We start from the raw sequence: 16141 nt of genomic DNA, 5'->3' as shown, positions 1-16141 counted from the left end.
CGGATAGCCCGATGCAAGGTCTCTAGGAACAGGCATTGATGTTCGTTTTGGTTTTTGCATTTTTTGGAGGCGGCAAAAGTGCAATCCAACACCAACGTTCCCATCAGATGACTGTGGTCCAAATACGGAAGGTGGAACCTCCGTCTCACCGGCGCATCCACTCACCGGGAGGATCCCCGGGACCTTTTCCGGGCCCGATATGAAAGCAAATGTATTGAACAAAAGTCCTTCAAATCAATAATTTCTCATAGGCTTACAATAAGCCGCATTTCTATTATATCTTGGGTTTACTGTTTGTCCCTTTTTTGCCGGTAGCTTTACCCGTTTATGCCATAGAAATTTTCTTGTTGCTCTTGCTGCCTTCTTTTCTTTCCTCATCGCCTGTTCTGCTGGAGATGACGCTCCAATCTGTGGGCACAGCCACCCATCAACTGGCAAAGAAGCGCAAAGTTTCGGTCAGTCGTTGTAACCTTCTTGGAGTCTAAAAACTAATGCCCATCAGCAGTTTGACGACCAGCTTATCAACGGCTTGAAAGAAAGAAACGGCGAGAGTACGCGTGCGAATTCTGGCTTGTCATTAAGCACGTTCAAACACCTTGACCTTCTCTACTCTCCTTCTGTTGGAGCGAAGATTTGGGGTATCGCTGAAAGAGACCTCGACTCGGTATGGCGCATTAGTCTGTGGTACAGGCTTCATCCACTGACAATCGAGTTAGTCCGAGCCACCTACATGGTATCCAGAGTACACCAAGCCAGGAAGCACCGGATACGTCTATAGGGATCTTTCATTCTGGACCTCAGGGTTCTTTCCCGGTTCCCTCCACCTCCTCCTGGAACGTACACGGAAGTTTCGAAGCGAGTTGGACTTGGTTGGTTACAATTCGGAAAAGGGAGCCGCTCCTCATGTTCTTCAGCTCGAGTATGTATCCGCCGCTCCCTCCCCATGATGGAGTTGCTAACAGTGATCCACAGACATGCTTGCAAATGGTGGACCGAGAACTTGCACCAAAATGCCTCCCTCCTCGGCACGCATGATCTCGGGTTCATGATCTTCCCTTGGGCTCGTGTGCAATGGGATCTTCACCGTGATCAAAGGGCATTTGACACCATGATGAAAGCAGCAAACACTCTGGCTGATCGCTTCAGCGAGACCACCGGCTGTATGAGGTCTTGGGATAAGTGCCAAACAAAGTGTTACTCGTTTATAGATACCAGCAAAGACTTTCTGGTAATCATCGTGAGTAGAGCCTACCTCTTGCTGGTTCCATATCTGACATGACACCTGCCTAGGATAACATGATGAATCTTGAGCTTCTCTTCTGGGCTGCATCCCAAACCCCCTCTAGAGCAGAGTCAATTCGTCTTTTCGACATTGCGGTTGCCCACGCACGTACCTCGCAAAAGTATCACGTCCGCGCCGACTCGTCCACCTGCCACGTCGTCAACTTCGATCCTTCGACCGGTACCCTCAAAGAGCGCCTTACAAACCAGGGTTATAGCCATACCTCGTGCTGGTCTCGCGGCCAGGCGTGGGCGATCGCAGGATTTGCCGAAGCGTATAAATGGAGTGGCGAGGCTTCGTTCCTTGACACGGCTAAGCGCTGTGCCGACTACTTTCTAAAGAGGTTACCTGACACACAGATTCCTCCATGGGATTTTGACGCTGCCGGAACCACTGGCAGTACGCAGCAACCTCCTGATACGAGTGCGGCGCTTGTAGCCGCGTATGGAATGTTGGTCATTCATCAAATGCTTCTCAACCGTAGCGAGAAGTCTTCCTACCTTGAACATGCACTACGAATCGTGGACGCTGTTTGTTCTAGACACTTGAACCCTTTAGCATATGGGAAGGAAAAGACCCGGTCCATCGACACTGTTGAAAACGGTTCTGGTGTGCCCGTGTCGCACGTGGAGTGGGATGTTGGCGAGGGGGAAACGATTGTCAACGGAGCGACGATTAACAACTTCAAGTTTGCTCCGCGCCGATGGGCCGATCATGGACTGGTTTATGCTGATTACTTTTTCCTTCTTGTTGGAAATAAGCTTCTAGAGATGAATGTTCTTAGGCAGATGCTGTAGACGATAAACATGTTTGATCTTTGCTTTCTATCTACTCTAGTTTTAGAAATGTGATGCGGTTTACGATGACCTGAAGATTTACCTTTGGTCCTAATGCTACCATTGTCGACAACCATGGAACATGGCATGAATTTACCAGGATTGTAGTTGGTTCCTCTGTCAATGGCTTGGTCTGAGAAGGACACAATGCGGGGATCCCTGACATTCCATGTCGCGTGAGTTTCTGGTGGTGGTTCAATGATCGCCCTTCCCCGGACATTGGCGCGCTTGATCTTGGATGGTGACATGACGCGACTTTTGAGTCTCGCTTGATGTTTCGGACAAAGTTTCGGCCCAGCGCCGATAGCATCAAACAACCCAGAACAAGCCATCAGGTCTGGGATGTTTCGACACCTGACCTGACAAAGGGCGCTAGATGTGACTAGTAAGCGGGACCGGTCCAGAACGAGCAAGTCTTCGGAGTGACGCCGATAATTCTCCCGGACTCCAGACTGCAACCCCCCCGCAAGATCGTTGTGTTGGATCATGACACTCCAATGGCAGGAGAACAAGATCCAAAGCTGCAACAATATCAAGGCCGCGCTCGCACCGGCTTGACTGAAGATTGTCCCATTCGAGACATTCACGACTGTCCTTGCAATACACGTTGATCGACAATACGGGACGCAAACATGACGAAAGACGCTCAGGTGCAGCACACTGACTCCATCACCTCTGCTAGAGCAGTGGGTGTGGAGGGCAACAATGTTGCAGACATCGAGGTATGGCAGAATTGGATCTTAGCTCTCGCTAGGACATTATTCTAACTGCAGAGTTTAGACCGCCAACTATGCAGGTGCTCCTGTTGAGATTGACGACGCGACCAACAAGGAACTCTTCTGGACTGTAAACAAGCGCATCTTGGCCTGTATGCTTGGAACCTATTTCTGCCAGTCTCTTGACAAGGGAACCCTCGGTTTCTCTTCCGTCATGAACATCCAGGAAGATGCGAATCTTCATGGACAGCAGTTCTCGTGAGTCAACACCTTATCACAACTAGTGAGCAAAGTTGACACAGATAGATGGCTCGGCACAATCCTTTACATGGGCGTCCTCGTTGGCGAATACCCCACCAACCTCCTCCTCCAGAAGCTCCCCGTCGCGAAATATCTTGCTGTCAATGTCTTTTGCTGGGGGTGTGTCATTACTTGCTCCGCGGCTGCCAAGAACTTTGCCTCGCTCATGGTTGTTCGGTTTCTTCTGGGTGTTTTCGAGTCTTGTGTGCAGCCTTCGTTCATCATCATGTAAGTTTCCATCGCAAGATGGTTCTCTGACTTGTCTAATATGGCTTCTAGGACGAGCATGTGGTACACGAAACGGGAACAGTCTATCCTTACATCTCTCTGGTACTGCATGACTGGCGTTCAACTGATGGTACGAAACACCTTGCAATAGCGGCTTATTGTGCAGAGCTAACAGTTCAAAGGTCGGTGGTATCATTGCGTGGGGAGTTTCCCACTACAAGAACGGAGTCATCTATTCGTGGCAGCTTCTCTTCCTCGTCCTCGGCCTGGCCACCTGTGTCTGGGGCGTCTTTATTGGATGGTGGCTTCCCGACTCCCCCATGAAGGCCAAGTGCTTCAACGAGGACCAGAAGCGCCTGATGGTTGAGCGTGTTCGAGCCAACGAAACCGGTATTCAGAACAAGTCGTACAAGCGTTACCAAGTTGTTGAAGCCGTGACGGACCCAGTTGTCTGGTGCTATGTCATGCTTCAGCTCACTTCGACTCTCATCATTGGCGGTTTAGGTGTTTTCTCGAACTTGATCATTTCTTCTTTCGGCTTCACCTACCTCCAGACTCAGCTCCTCAACATTGCTCAAGGTGCGGTTACCATCATTGTCATGGTTGGAAGTGCTACTTTGGCAACGGCTACTGGGCAAACCGCTTGGGTGATGCACGCATGGACTGTGTAAGTCGCTAATACACGAGTTGCCATGAAGTCCTCGGCTGACATTTCTCTTAGCCCTGCTATCATCGGAACGGCAGTCATCTACAGCATCCCACCAAACCATTCCAACCGTGTGGGACTGCTCATTGCCTTTTACTGTACCCAGTTCTACCTTGCTGAAGGCAATCTGATTTTTTCCCTCATTTCTCGCAACATTGCCGGCCAGACCAAGAAGTCGACTACACTGGCTATTACCTTTGTTGCTTGGGCTGCTGGCAACATGACTGCCCCTCAGGTATGCCTGACCCTTGCCAGTTTTTAGACCATAGCTAACTCGCTCAAGATCTTCCAAAAGTCCGACGCGCCTCGTTACAAGCATGGCTTCACCGCCCATTTCTGCCTTTACGGCCTCTTCAACATTTTCCTCGTCATTCTTCGACTGCTGCTGACTCGCCGAAACGTTCTGAAGAAGGCCGCCGCTGAGGTGTCTCACGCGGACGCTGGCAGTGAAAAGGAAGAGGATCATGTCCAGCATCGCAATGCGTTTGCTGATATGACGGACAAAGAGAACCCCGACTTCCGATATGACACTTAATCCGGTGTCTCAGTTAATTATGGACGGAGGATGGCCAAAGGGTGTCTGTTGGAGTGTTTGTGAGTTGATGAGGAAATTAGTCACAGGGCGGGTTAACTTCTGAGGTTGGGAAGTCTATTTGGAATATACTCTATTTTTCCATTCTGTGCATATCAAGGCGATCATGGTCGGCCCCCTCGGTCATGATGTTAGCAAGTTCCTATAGATGCTCTAACTGACCAATGGTAGGGACTCCAACTACTTGTTTCGCAAACGTTTCATGTGAATTGAGACGAATTCCTGTTTCGTTGCCGTGAACAGACACTGCGCCATAGGTCTCGTGATCTAGAACCTATGCCGAGTGAGTTGGTCAATTCTAGCTGGTATAAGCCCAGGCCTGATGTTATGAAGTGCCTGGGAGGGCTGAGACTCACTTGTTGCACACGAATGCTACGGCAAGCGAAATGTTTCAAGTACTTAATCAAGTCCTGTAATTGGATACGTAACCTGGCTTTAAAAATATTCATGCAAACTGAAGATAACACAGCGACCATGGTGGAGCTGAAGTCAACATCTTACAAGCGCTTATAACCTCACTCTTAGCTACCTACGGCAAGGTGGCGCTTGAGAACGTCCATGCTGAACTGATTTATCTGGCAATTGGTTTCTAGCTGAAAATCTAAAGACAAATCCTGCAACAAGATTTCTGCTGCGGCTTTTCCATTCACAGTCCCGGGTGAGTAGATCTAGAGTTAGTTACCTTCTGATCCAGGATTATGCTGCACCAGGTATCGGGCAAGTGTAATTACCGGCCCATTGTAGGACATTCTTCTCTTCCGACATAGTTTCGACACTACGGTATATCTCTCGGGCTTTGTCCGATTCCATTAATTTCGGGCCATCGGGGTTCGGTAGCTTGTTGCCGGAGAAGGCGTGCGGGGAAGGCATGGGATTGTGGCATGTCTCCGGCCTTGTTGATGTCGGAAAACGGCCGGAAAATATCCCGCTGATGATCCCAGTAGCTACAAATTGCGTCATTGTATTTCTTGGAGCTTAAAGTGTGTGCTGTTCCTGCAGCCTTAGATCCCCAGACCATTCCTGCAGATCCAAGTCGTTGCCTCTGCGAGAGGCTCCGGCTAGCACAACACTCCATCATGGCCAAGGTATGCAGCCCTTAGATTCATTGTAACTCGTTGATTTGTCTTGCATCCTTACAACCGTTTTAGCTAATCATTGCAATCTTGGGTTTGTTCGCCATTGCCGCTGAGGCATTAACGTCCAACGTCCCCGCCCTCAATGGTACGTGAAAATGCTGTTCCGCGATGCACCATGTCGCTCAACATGGCTAACATGATCTTTTAAATAGGCCCTGTCATCTCTCCAAATAATTTGCCAGGCGCCAAGAAACGACCTGGCGAATTTGTTCACCCTGGCCTTTGGCACACCCACGACGATCTCGAGCGTATCCGCAACAATGTCAAGAGCGAAAAGGAACCATGGAAGACAGCATACAAGGCTTTCAGCACGGATAAATACTCCCTGAGCACCTACACCATGCAGGGTCCGAAACCAGTCATCTGCCGTGGGCCTTGCAGCAACTATACATCATTTACAGCAGATACTCGGGCCGCTTGGCAAAACGCCTTGATGTGGTATATCACCAAGGACCAAGCCCACTGGGATCGAGCGACCACCATTCTTGATGCCTGGGGAACCAATCTCACCAATATTATTGGCTTGGATACTTCCTTATTGGTCGGTCTTGAAGGAAGCATGCTCGCCAACGCGGCAGAGATTATGCGATGGGAAGGCAACTGGACTGAGGTGGGCGCTAGATGGCAGGGCGGCGCCGGTTTCTCCAACCAGCTCTACTGGTTATTTGCGCGGCAATCCATCATAATTGGTCAGGCAAACTATGGTATGGCGAGCATCAAAGCTCTTCTGGATTTCGCCGTTTACTTGGACGATGTCAGCATGGTGAGTACCTCCGCCAAAAGCATTCGTTCGCAAATCACTCACGTCGACTAGTACAACTACGCTCTCAACGCATACTTGAACGATCCTTGCGCGGGTATTTATGGCAACGTTGACCCATCCACAGGTCAGTCAGCAGAAGCCGGTCGTGATCAAAGCCACGCCCAGTCTGGTGTAGCATGGGCTGCATATGCCGCCCGCACAATCCAGTCTCAGGGTCATGATGTCTGGAGCGAGGGCGGCGACTTGTTGCTCAAGGGATCTGAGTACCTAGCCAAGTATAGTCTCGGAAACACCGTGCCATACAACAAGAACTTCTATCGGTGCGAGGCAATCTTGGTTAATGGGCCATGGTCAGAGATCAGTGAAAAGAACCGTGGCGTTGGTTTGGTCAACGGTAAGCTCACAGGATCAGCATGGGACATCATATATTACGCCTACAAGGTTGCTCGCGGTCGGAACGCTCCTTGGACGACCAAGGCCAAGCAAGCTTATGACAAGGACGGAGGGCAGTTGTACACGTCGTCGGCCGATCATCCCGGCTGGGGGGATCTCATCTGGAGCTATGAGAAGGGAGAGTCCACAAAGTCCAAGAAGAGGACTATCTGGGGAGGGGGCAAGATTGGTCCCAATGGCGATGGTAATGTAAACATCTAGAGAGTACCTTTCCCGTCTTAGTGTGTGTCACATGGTTGAGAAGAATAGTTGTAATCACTGCACTACGTGGCCAAACCTGGCTCTCTAGATCTTCATTCCACTTGCTGTGACTTGGCCGTCACAGGACGCCCTTGCCTGCTCTCCTTCTAAATGTGTTTGTGAAGAAAGTCTGCCGTGGAATGCAATTATTTATCGGGGAATAGGTGCTATTGACTGTAGAGTTCTGGCCGTTTAAGCCATTGAGAATGCAAGAGCTTCTATTCATTCAGAGCAGGTGTCTAGATGGGACTTGACGACAGACGTCTGAGATTAACGTTGTTCGCGCCAGGAGACAAATACTTACATAGTGTCTTGAATAGCGCGATTATCGCGACGATGTATAATGCAAAACTGTTATTAAGAGGCGGTCTTCTGGCTTAATTATCCCATCGAGGGCCGGACTGCAACTATAATCAAGAACACATTAATTCTTTAGAAATAGCTAATAGAACTTGGCAACAAGGCCTCAGCGTAGAGATAGTATTACAAGGAATGAGTAAGAAATAATCCATCTAGCATCTCCACGTCTTTAATAAACCTTTATCTAAGGATCTTCTAATAGAGTTAGATAGATCACCAAGTATTTAGATCTTACTATAAAGATAGCTTCCAGGTTATTGAGTCAGCAGTGGGGTGATCGGTACCGGCTGTGAATTATGATTCTTTGGTTGGATGTACGGACACGGACAGAGAACAGGCCGCGATAGCCGCGAACTCCGGAGAGTTCTAGGGTTGCATGCCTGGGCATAGCAGACGAGTTGTCCGGTGGTGGACGAGTGCTGCTTGTGCCGGCCACGGCCGCGTTCACATTGCGGGTGGCCTCTTTCTTAATATTCCTTATCTACATGGAAAAAATGCCATCAAAGACATTGGTATGTAAGTGATATGCGAGGGCGTGCAGGGACAGGGGCCCGGGGGGTGATGGTTAGATGGGCATGACGAGGATCAACCTGGACATGACGTCCGCTAAAGGGCTGAAGTGAAAGATCCGATGTTTTTTCCAATGGAAACGATAGAAGTCTTGACATTCCAGATGGGTGCTGTTTCTACTATTAAGTGAGGGACAAGTCACGTGTCTTCCCTCCTTTGTACTATAAGTCGATCTTTCCCGCTTACCAACTATCATCTATCTGGCCCTATTTATATTCATTATGTGTAGAAAATAGGCCAATATACGACCAGGTTCCCGTCTTTGAACTATCCTCTTGAAAACAAAAACCAAGTCCAGCACAAGGCCCAAGAAGGCCACCTTCGAGACAACCAAGAAGAAGGAGATCAAGACCTCTAATGCTTCGGTTGCAGGGCCCCTGTTTAAAAATTCAGGTTAGGCATAAAGTCGCACTAGGGTCGAGGAAGGCTTTAAAGGCCCTGCAGCAGTGTCCAGGTCGTTTCATTGTCGAACAGAAAGGTTCAACTGCTATGGGGAGCATTACTACATGATATCCACCATTCTTCTACAAGGTCGGCTTCAATGACTCACTGCAAAAAACCATGTAATCCTGTAGGGCTAGGGATGGTCGTTTTGGGAAGAGCACGAGGGACTTCCTGGCGCTCATTAGGTAGTGATAGCAAGAGACAAGCGTAATTCACCGTCCCACGGTTTCACCATTTGCATCATCAACGATGTTTACGAATTCAATTTCTAAAGCACGACTCATCTTGAACCCTTAAGAACAAGGCTCTTTTAACTACTATTTTTCATGCTTTAGGGTGACCTTGGGCGCTGAAAACGTGGTTGATTGATGCCTGCAATGATGTTGAAAGAGGGAGGTTTGTACAGTGCAAAGGCTGCCTCAAATAGCCGGCACACTGTGGGACACTCCTGTCCGTATGTACGATATCCTCTGATAGAAAATAGAGTGCCCATCCGCTAGTTAGCCTGGAACCAAAAACTTAATAGCCCCAGGGTCTCCATATGTTAATGCATCGACAATCAAACCTATCAATTTGTAAGAAGACGGAGGTTGCACACGTTGACCTGAGTCTTGTGATTGGTGTGCTTGCCGCCCTGATCTGACTTAAGCCTCGTGAGGCTGACTCGACGGGTTTTGCCGTCGTGAATTTGGCGGCCCCCTAGGCGCACTTCACGAACGCCAGAGCCCGCCCCCGACAGAGAAACGAGGCATCACTCGCCTCTTATCACGTTCCCCTCCCGCACTGATTACAAACAGGTCGTCCTTGTATGCGCGTACACGAGCTGCGAGTTAAAATCACTCACAGAATTTTCCCAGCCTGGTTCTCGCAACATGTCAACCTTGAAGCAGTGGCTTGCTCGCCTGGTCTGGTGGCGTACAGATGCGCCCAGCCGGCCTCCACGGAAATCACGCAAACGGGTTCGCTCAAAGCCGTACTTCCCTGACCTTGTGGATGTAGATGATGAAAACGATACATCTCAGGCTCTTGAGTAGTGAGTAATGGCCTGTCTCATTTCTCGTCAAGCTTTTCCGTTCCCATGCTAATCAGGTGTAGCAAACCGGAGGATACTGAGCTACCAGTCATTCGGACACTGGGGGAACTGCAATCGAACCCGGGGTCATTCATTCCCCTCGCCCGCCAATGTTTACGCTGTGAGAATATCCTCGGCGAGCTCGAGCCTTCTTCCAGTATTGTCCGGGTCGTAAAGTTCACCTCAGCAATGCTTCGGGACTCTGCCATCACGTGCGAACTCTGCTTCGTTATCCTTCAGGGTATTGCCAAACACAACTGCCTGGGAGACACCGCCGGGCTCACCGTAAGGGTTGATTCAAACTACGCCCATATCATAGTCAACGCCAATGGCAAGGACATCCGATTTCAAAGTGTCCCGTGTTAGTAACACTCCATCTCCGCCCCATATTCTCCAAGTTGACTTAATCCTGACTAGACATCCCCTGTCCATGGCTCCAACTTGGCATGGGACACGAGGTCGCTGTTCCCGGCAGCATGCAGTGTCTTCAGCGTGTCAAGAAATGGATCTCTTACTGCGAATCAAATCATCAATGCGGTAGCGCCGCAGCGACTGCAAATTGGCTCCCGACAAGAGTCATTGACGTTGGAGCAGATGGCAGAGGCGTTCGGCTCAAAGAAACGGCAAAGACAAACACTTCTCCTGGGCGCTATCTCTGTCTGAGCCACTGCTGGGGCGTCCGGCGGACCCTGACCACGACAACCGAGAATATTGACCGCCATTGCGCCCAATTGGGTTGGTCTCAGCTTCCTAGGACCTATCGAGATACCATTTGCGTCGCTCGGCTATTGGGGATACCATATGTCTGGATCGATTCCTTGTGCATCATTCAGGATGACGGCGACGACTGGGCTCGTGAGTCAAGCGCCATGGCAAACATATACGAGAACGCCTACCTGACAATCGCTGCTACTTCTTCCAAGGACTCCAGTGGCGGCTTGTTCTCAACACAGCGAGTGAGACAAGAGCTCGTCTGTGGACGAAGATATGGGGCCGACGGCGCACCTTATCTGGTCGCAGCCGTGGAGGATGTACCACATCCCAAGCTGACAGATGAGTCTCGAAAGCTTGCACAAAAGTGGCCCCTGTTGACGCGGGCGTGGGTTTTTCAGGAGAGATTACTGTCGCCGAGGGTCGTGCATTTTGCATCCCCGGAAATGTTCTGGGAGTGTAGAGAAATGAGCTCTTGCGAATGCGGCCGGCTACAGGAATCGGCCAAATCCCACTATGAGAAGACAGCCAACGACGACTCGCCGCAGCTGATGAGGAAACAATGGCTAGAAATGGTTCAATCGTACTCGGCCCTGAATCTTTCATACGCAGACGACAAACTCCCGGCCTTGTCTGGCGTTGCGACCAAAATGTCGTTCAGGCGGTCAGAGTCTAGATATCTCGCGGGTCTGTGGAGCGATTCATTAGAATTTGACTTGTTGTGGATAAACAAAGATGCCATGGTACCGGGCAAAGCATTAAACGCGAAGCCGGACGAGTGGCGCGCTCCTACATGGTCATGGGCATCTATCGACGCGCCCATCAAGTTCCCTTTCAAGGATCACACCAAAGTTCAAATTCACTTCAAAGTCCTGGAGGCTTACTGTAAGCCGGCAACAAATGATGAGACCGGCCAAGTCAGCAAAGGGTCTCTCAAACTTGAAGCCCCGGCCGTCTGGGGAGAAGTCGTGGCCATTAGATCAGTGGACCAAAGGCCCGAGTTGAAGATGGGAAATACAACATACTCGTTGACCGGTGGAAATCGTTTCTACCCTGACAATCCAGCAGATCCTTTCGGAATTGGGCTTGGGAATATGCGCCGTGTTGAAAAGGTTCTATGCATGGGCTTAGCCACAGGCAGCGGGTTACACAGCCAGACTCAACTTGCCTTGGTTTTGTATCGACGACGTGAAAGGGATCCGTATGAGCGAATTGGAATGGTGTATCAGTGGTGCGAAATTACAAGGTCCTCTGATCCTAACCTTGCAATATATGAACGATACCAGACTCCTCAGTCTGAACGATGCTTCGAGCCGTTGGAAGGGGAACTAAGAAAGGTGACGATTCTATAAGTATGGAGTTACTCTGGATTTTAGAGAAATTTTTAGTTATGGTAGGGGCGTGGTTATATGGTTGTGGTAGCTATTTGTATGTGATATTCCAGAAATCCCAGCCATTGGGATCAGCTCTGTTGTCCGTTTTGTTCCTTTCACGATGGCTGGTGCACGGGCTTCAATTCCGTTGCTGGTCAAGGTCCGCTCCTCAGTCGCGGATACCAGTTGAGTCCCGGCAATAGGTAGGGCTATTTCTTGAAGCACTGGTCGCCCATGAGCAAGGCAATGAGAAGCTCATGAATGATGAGAACAGACTGTAACATTCGGAGTCTTGGGTCAGGAACCATGGGACCGATGGTTATGGTCATTGTTGGAGTGGCTAGCGGTCAGAGCTGTTGATGGCTTGCGTTCCCGATGAGAATCTAGAATCCAAGGTGGCCCAATTGATGCTGATAATGCGGGGTTTCAGTGATTTACATCCCGAAGAGGCCTCCACAAATTACGTTAAGCGTGGTCCCTTTTTCACGCCCAAAGATGTCATGTGTCCTCTCCAAGATTCGGGCCTATGGGTTGGTTCAAGCAGCATGATTTTTCGGCGGCTCCCATCATTAGATTAACCTCCGAGCCCTCTCATGTCCCCTATTGATTCTTTTCAAGATGCCACCGAGCAAAGCGCAGTGCAAAGTGTTGGGCAGTGGTACTCCTCTCATTGCTCACCATTCCATTCCTAATTCAACACTTTCTTTCAGTGCCCTTCTTTCCCAAGGCTTTTGACCCTGTTTCTTATCTGGGCCATTGGGATACCTTGAGAAGCTTGGAACCACAGGAAATACATGGTTTCACTACCCCTCATGGAGGTATGTATTGTGTAAACCGACTGCAAGAGCAAGTTTTCCACCCCTTCATTTTTTATTAGCAGCCAGCCATGCAACGTTACTCTTGGCCTTGGTGCTTTTTCCTTGACCTGCCATTGGGCTTAATGCTGCCGCCTGTCAATAAAAATGACCCTTTCATGATAGGCTATTCAGAAAGGCGAGCAACAGTGGGTGGGAGGGCCAACTTGTTCACGAGGAAGAATAGAAATCCTGTGAAGGGACGAGCAACTTGGAATCGAATGTGATGAACGCCTAATTTGATACCACATAGTGAGGATAAATATCGTGGTCAGTGTGACCGCCGGAAACTTGGTCATCTTGCTGATAACCTGAGGAATGAGAGCGGTCGCGTTTGTTCGTAAGGCGAATGGTAACGACGATGAAGGCCACAGTTAGGATAAATATCGTGGTGAGTGTGACCGCCCGTTGAAAGGCACGAGACTTGACGAGCAGCGGGCACGGGGTCATAAAGAACCTTGAGGCCCCAAATCAACTCTTTCCAGATGCTAGGGCAAAAGGGAACCAAAGTTAACCCTAAAAGAATATAAGAAAAGATTTATATAATTTTTATATAATTTTTTATAATCTTTATATAATCTTATATAATTAATGCTCTTAATTTAGCTATAAATTTAATATATTTATGAGCTAAGCCGAGGATAAGTGCTTTAGTATCTTAAGTTTTTTTATAACCCCGTGGTGGGATATTCATCCTGAGCCATTGCGTCTTCTTGTCGATCTCTCTTCTCAAGGGTCTCGTGTTTAGTTTGGTATGATGCCTGCCCCGTGGCGGGATATTCGTCCTGAGCTATTGCGTCCTCTTGTCGATCTCTCAAGGGTCTTATGTTTAGTATAGCTTGATGCCCGCCTAAACTATCCATGTACTACCTAACTTAGCAGGTATGTACAGTACCTACCTACCTGTCAAAAGATTGCGATTCGTATTGGCGCCGCCGATGCTCTTCTTATTGCCGGCGAAGGAAAACATGGGCAATGGGACCGGGATCGGGACGTTGATACCAACCTGGCTTGCCTCGATATTCTTGCGGTACGCCTCGGCCGTCGAGCCTGACCTTGTAAGATTCCATGGGCTTTCACAACATCGTAGATGGTGCTGTTATCTGGCAACTTTAACACAAAATGGGCATATGGCGCGCCTGGAAGGCTATTAGCCAAACTCTATCTCTTAAACAATCCGAAAGCGTTCGGATTAAAACGAGTCTTCTTGGGACGGGGCTTGGATCCCTTGACCTTTTAGCAATCGAAGGATACCGAAAGGGTCACGATGTTCGTATCATTGACACTCGCCATCGACAGTGTGATATCCTGCCAAGCGGCCTCGGCGGCAGCCATAGCAGCTTTAGAGATAGTAGTTATCCCTAGAGGGAAATAGCCTTAAGAGTTTAGCAATAGTTTTACTTATAGCCCTGCTATTATATAGCGCCCTTTAAAGCCCTATAGAGTAATTACTAGTACTCTTTATTATAGTTATAATTTATCTAAAGCGTGCGGCTAGTACCCTTCTTACATAGTCTATAAGATAATCCAGTTAAACCTAAGGGACGGCATGGGAGTAAAAAGCAGGCTTAATATTAAACACGGCCTTGCTAAGATCCTTGCCCTTAGTCCCAAACTGTCCGTGAAGAACGCCGACAACTATGATATGCTTGCTTCTCATGTCAGCGTCAGCCGTGAGGCCATCAACCCCGCCAGGCAAGGGCTGGACCACTTCCGAACCAACGTGGACAAGGTTTTGAGAAAGGACCGCAAGGCCGGTCTGTTTGTTGACTAAGAAGCGGGCTAACGTGTGTTGATTGATGTGATACCGCGATGTATTGAATTGATGTTCTTGGGCAGCTTCACCTAACAAGCTAGATATCTAAGGCTTCCTGCGTCTCGTCACAAGGGGGGCCCAGATGCATCCGGTGGTTGGATAGTTGAGGGAGGTTGGCTATTGAGCACCTACAGGACGCTCGAGTGCAGCCACGACCGACCTCACAAAGTCCGAAGCTGCTTTTTTCTTCGTATTTTCTTTAGTGTTTACTAGTTTTTGTTGAACTTCAAGATCGTTTTCTGCAACATGTGTGCATTCCTCAATCGTATGGACGATGGTTGGTTAGACGGTCATCAGAGGATCGATCCCGTGAGAAATGAGCGAAGGACTCCGGTAGGATGGGTCGGAGAGAAAGATGTGATTTCTTTTCTTTTTCAAAGGAAGCACTGGACACTTTAATGTGGCTGGAGTCGAGATTTTCATATCAGCCGACTCTACTCCAACTTCAATGCAGCCACGCTGCTGTCATTGACTGCGTGCCCTTCCTGTCCATCCGCGACACTCTCATCCGCTACCATGCTGCCAACCCTTTTATTGATCAAGTCGTCAGCGACATCGTTGGCGTGTATGTCGTCGAAACACTGCTAAGCGAGTTGGTTGCCGACTCCCCGCCTTTGCAGGTTTACGTCAAAGTCGTGGATCTAGTGCAGGCCATGGCTGGCGCCGACGAGGATCCAGGCCAGGAACCAGCGTCTCTGCCAGTGTCTCAAATCTCAGATATCTTCACGTCGCCGAGCGTTGCCTTGGCCGTCGCGAGGCACCTCCAGATTGAGTACGGACTGTCCAGATATAAACAAGATCCTGGGCTATTCACCAAGCACCCCGAGTTCTATGAAAGTGCGGGTTTACTCATGGCACAGGGCGCGCCGCTGAAGCCGGATTCTACATCACTTCTCTCATTTCCGGGGTCTTTGGATAAAAACACCGCTTCTCTCTATCGGAACTTTGTAGCATTCACCTGTTCTAACATGTATGAGAGTGTATGAGAGTAATCGGTCTTGATCCTCTGCATCACCAGATAATCAAGGTATCTGGCATGCTCATACCTTGGGCATGTGAAAATCTGGGCTCTTATTAATTTAATCAGGCTACTAAATATCTTTCAGTCGCTTTAGTAATAAGCTTAGATAGCCTTGTCTATAAATGAGTCAGATGCATCATCACAATTGGTATCACTCACACTAAAGAAGGACGGAAAAGATGCACACAGAGTTTGAGCCCCAGGGCAGCCCGGGCTGTACTGACCAGCCTAGCTTGGCAGCTACTGCGGAGTCCGCACGCCGTGCATTGTGATTACACCGCAACTGCCGAGACGGCAGCTCGGACATTATTACGGAATCCGACAAGGTAGTGGCGGAAGAACCTGGCATCATCCTAGTCTTGACTCAAGCGAATAACACCCACATTGGGACCTGAAGGTTAGTTTTTATACACCTATTAAGCTATTCAAGTCTCCGACAGGCCAATTAGCTGACACCCGCATGGGTATGGAAATCCACTGTCAGGTCCTAAAGTCTTGACTCTTGAGTCTCTACAGTAAACATCACAAGCTCTAGAGGAATGAACTCATCAGGTGAAGCGTCTCGGTCGTCGGGCTTCACGGGAAGAATAGATAGACGTGATTTCGACAGCGTCGACCTTGGCGTTTTCGACATAATAGGTATATAAAGTTGTCAATGGCACTGACTT

At 49.1% G+C, this 16141-nt stretch overlaps 5 protein-coding genes across 5 annotated transcripts; all 5 read left to right on the top strand.

The window, feature by feature from the left end:
• Positions 1 to 604: 604 nt before the first annotated feature.
• NECHADRAFT_37406 (uncharacterized protein) lies at positions 605 to 2079 on the top strand (the record flags this gene model as incomplete). The annotated part of the gene is made up of 4 exons (XM_003040653.1): positions 605 to 664; positions 717 to 919; positions 973 to 1237; positions 1291 to 2079. Coding segments are annotated over 4 exons (1317 nt in total), but the record flags the coding sequence as incomplete, so codon positions are not given.
• Positions 2080 to 2750: 671 nt separating this feature from the next.
• NECHADRAFT_78533 (uncharacterized protein) lies at positions 2751 to 4603 on the top strand (the record flags this gene model as incomplete). Its single annotated transcript, XM_003040652.1, has 7 exons — positions 2751 to 2840; positions 2899 to 3092; positions 3141 to 3362; positions 3414 to 3492; positions 3545 to 4029; positions 4084 to 4303; positions 4352 to 4603. The coding sequence occupies 7 exons, from the start codon at positions 2751 to 2753 to the stop codon at positions 4601 to 4603; spliced, it is 1542 nt and encodes a 513-aa protein (XP_003040698.1).
• A 1133-nt stretch (positions 4604 to 5736) lies between these two features.
• NECHADRAFT_78532 (uncharacterized protein) lies at positions 5737 to 7213 on the top strand (the record flags this gene model as incomplete). Its single annotated transcript, XM_003040651.1, has 4 exons — positions 5737 to 5745; positions 5809 to 5881; positions 5949 to 6559; positions 6611 to 7213. The coding sequence occupies 4 exons, from the start codon at positions 5737 to 5739 to the stop codon at positions 7211 to 7213; spliced, it is 1296 nt and encodes a 431-aa protein (XP_003040697.1).
• A 2285-nt stretch (positions 7214 to 9498) lies between these two features.
• On the top strand, positions 9499 to 11761 carry NECHADRAFT_78531 (uncharacterized protein; the record flags this gene model as incomplete). The annotated part of the gene is made up of 3 exons (XM_003040650.1): positions 9499 to 9659; positions 9692 to 10059; positions 10116 to 11761. 3 exons carry the CDS (start codon positions 9499 to 9501, stop codon positions 11759 to 11761), a joined length of 2175 nt encoding a protein of 724 aa, XP_003040696.1.
• A 2937-nt stretch (positions 11762 to 14698) lies between these two features.
• NECHADRAFT_78530 (uncharacterized protein) lies at positions 14699 to 15567 on the top strand (the record flags this gene model as incomplete). The annotated part of the gene is made up of 3 exons (XM_003040649.1): positions 14699 to 14733; positions 14907 to 15432; positions 15559 to 15567. 3 exons carry the CDS (start codon positions 14699 to 14701, stop codon positions 15565 to 15567), a joined length of 570 nt encoding a protein of 189 aa, XP_003040695.1.
• Positions 15568 to 16141: the final 574 nt, after the last annotated feature.

This window comes from Fusarium vanettenii (assembly GCF_000151355.1).
Source record: "Fusarium vanettenii 77-13-4 chromosome 3 genomic scaffold NECHAsca_60_chr3_6_0, whole genome shotgun sequence".
Taxonomy (NCBI): Eukaryota; Fungi; Ascomycota; class Sordariomycetes; order Hypocreales; family Nectriaceae; genus Fusarium; species Fusarium vanettenii.
This window is presented reverse-complemented; position numbering and strand designations above follow the sequence as displayed.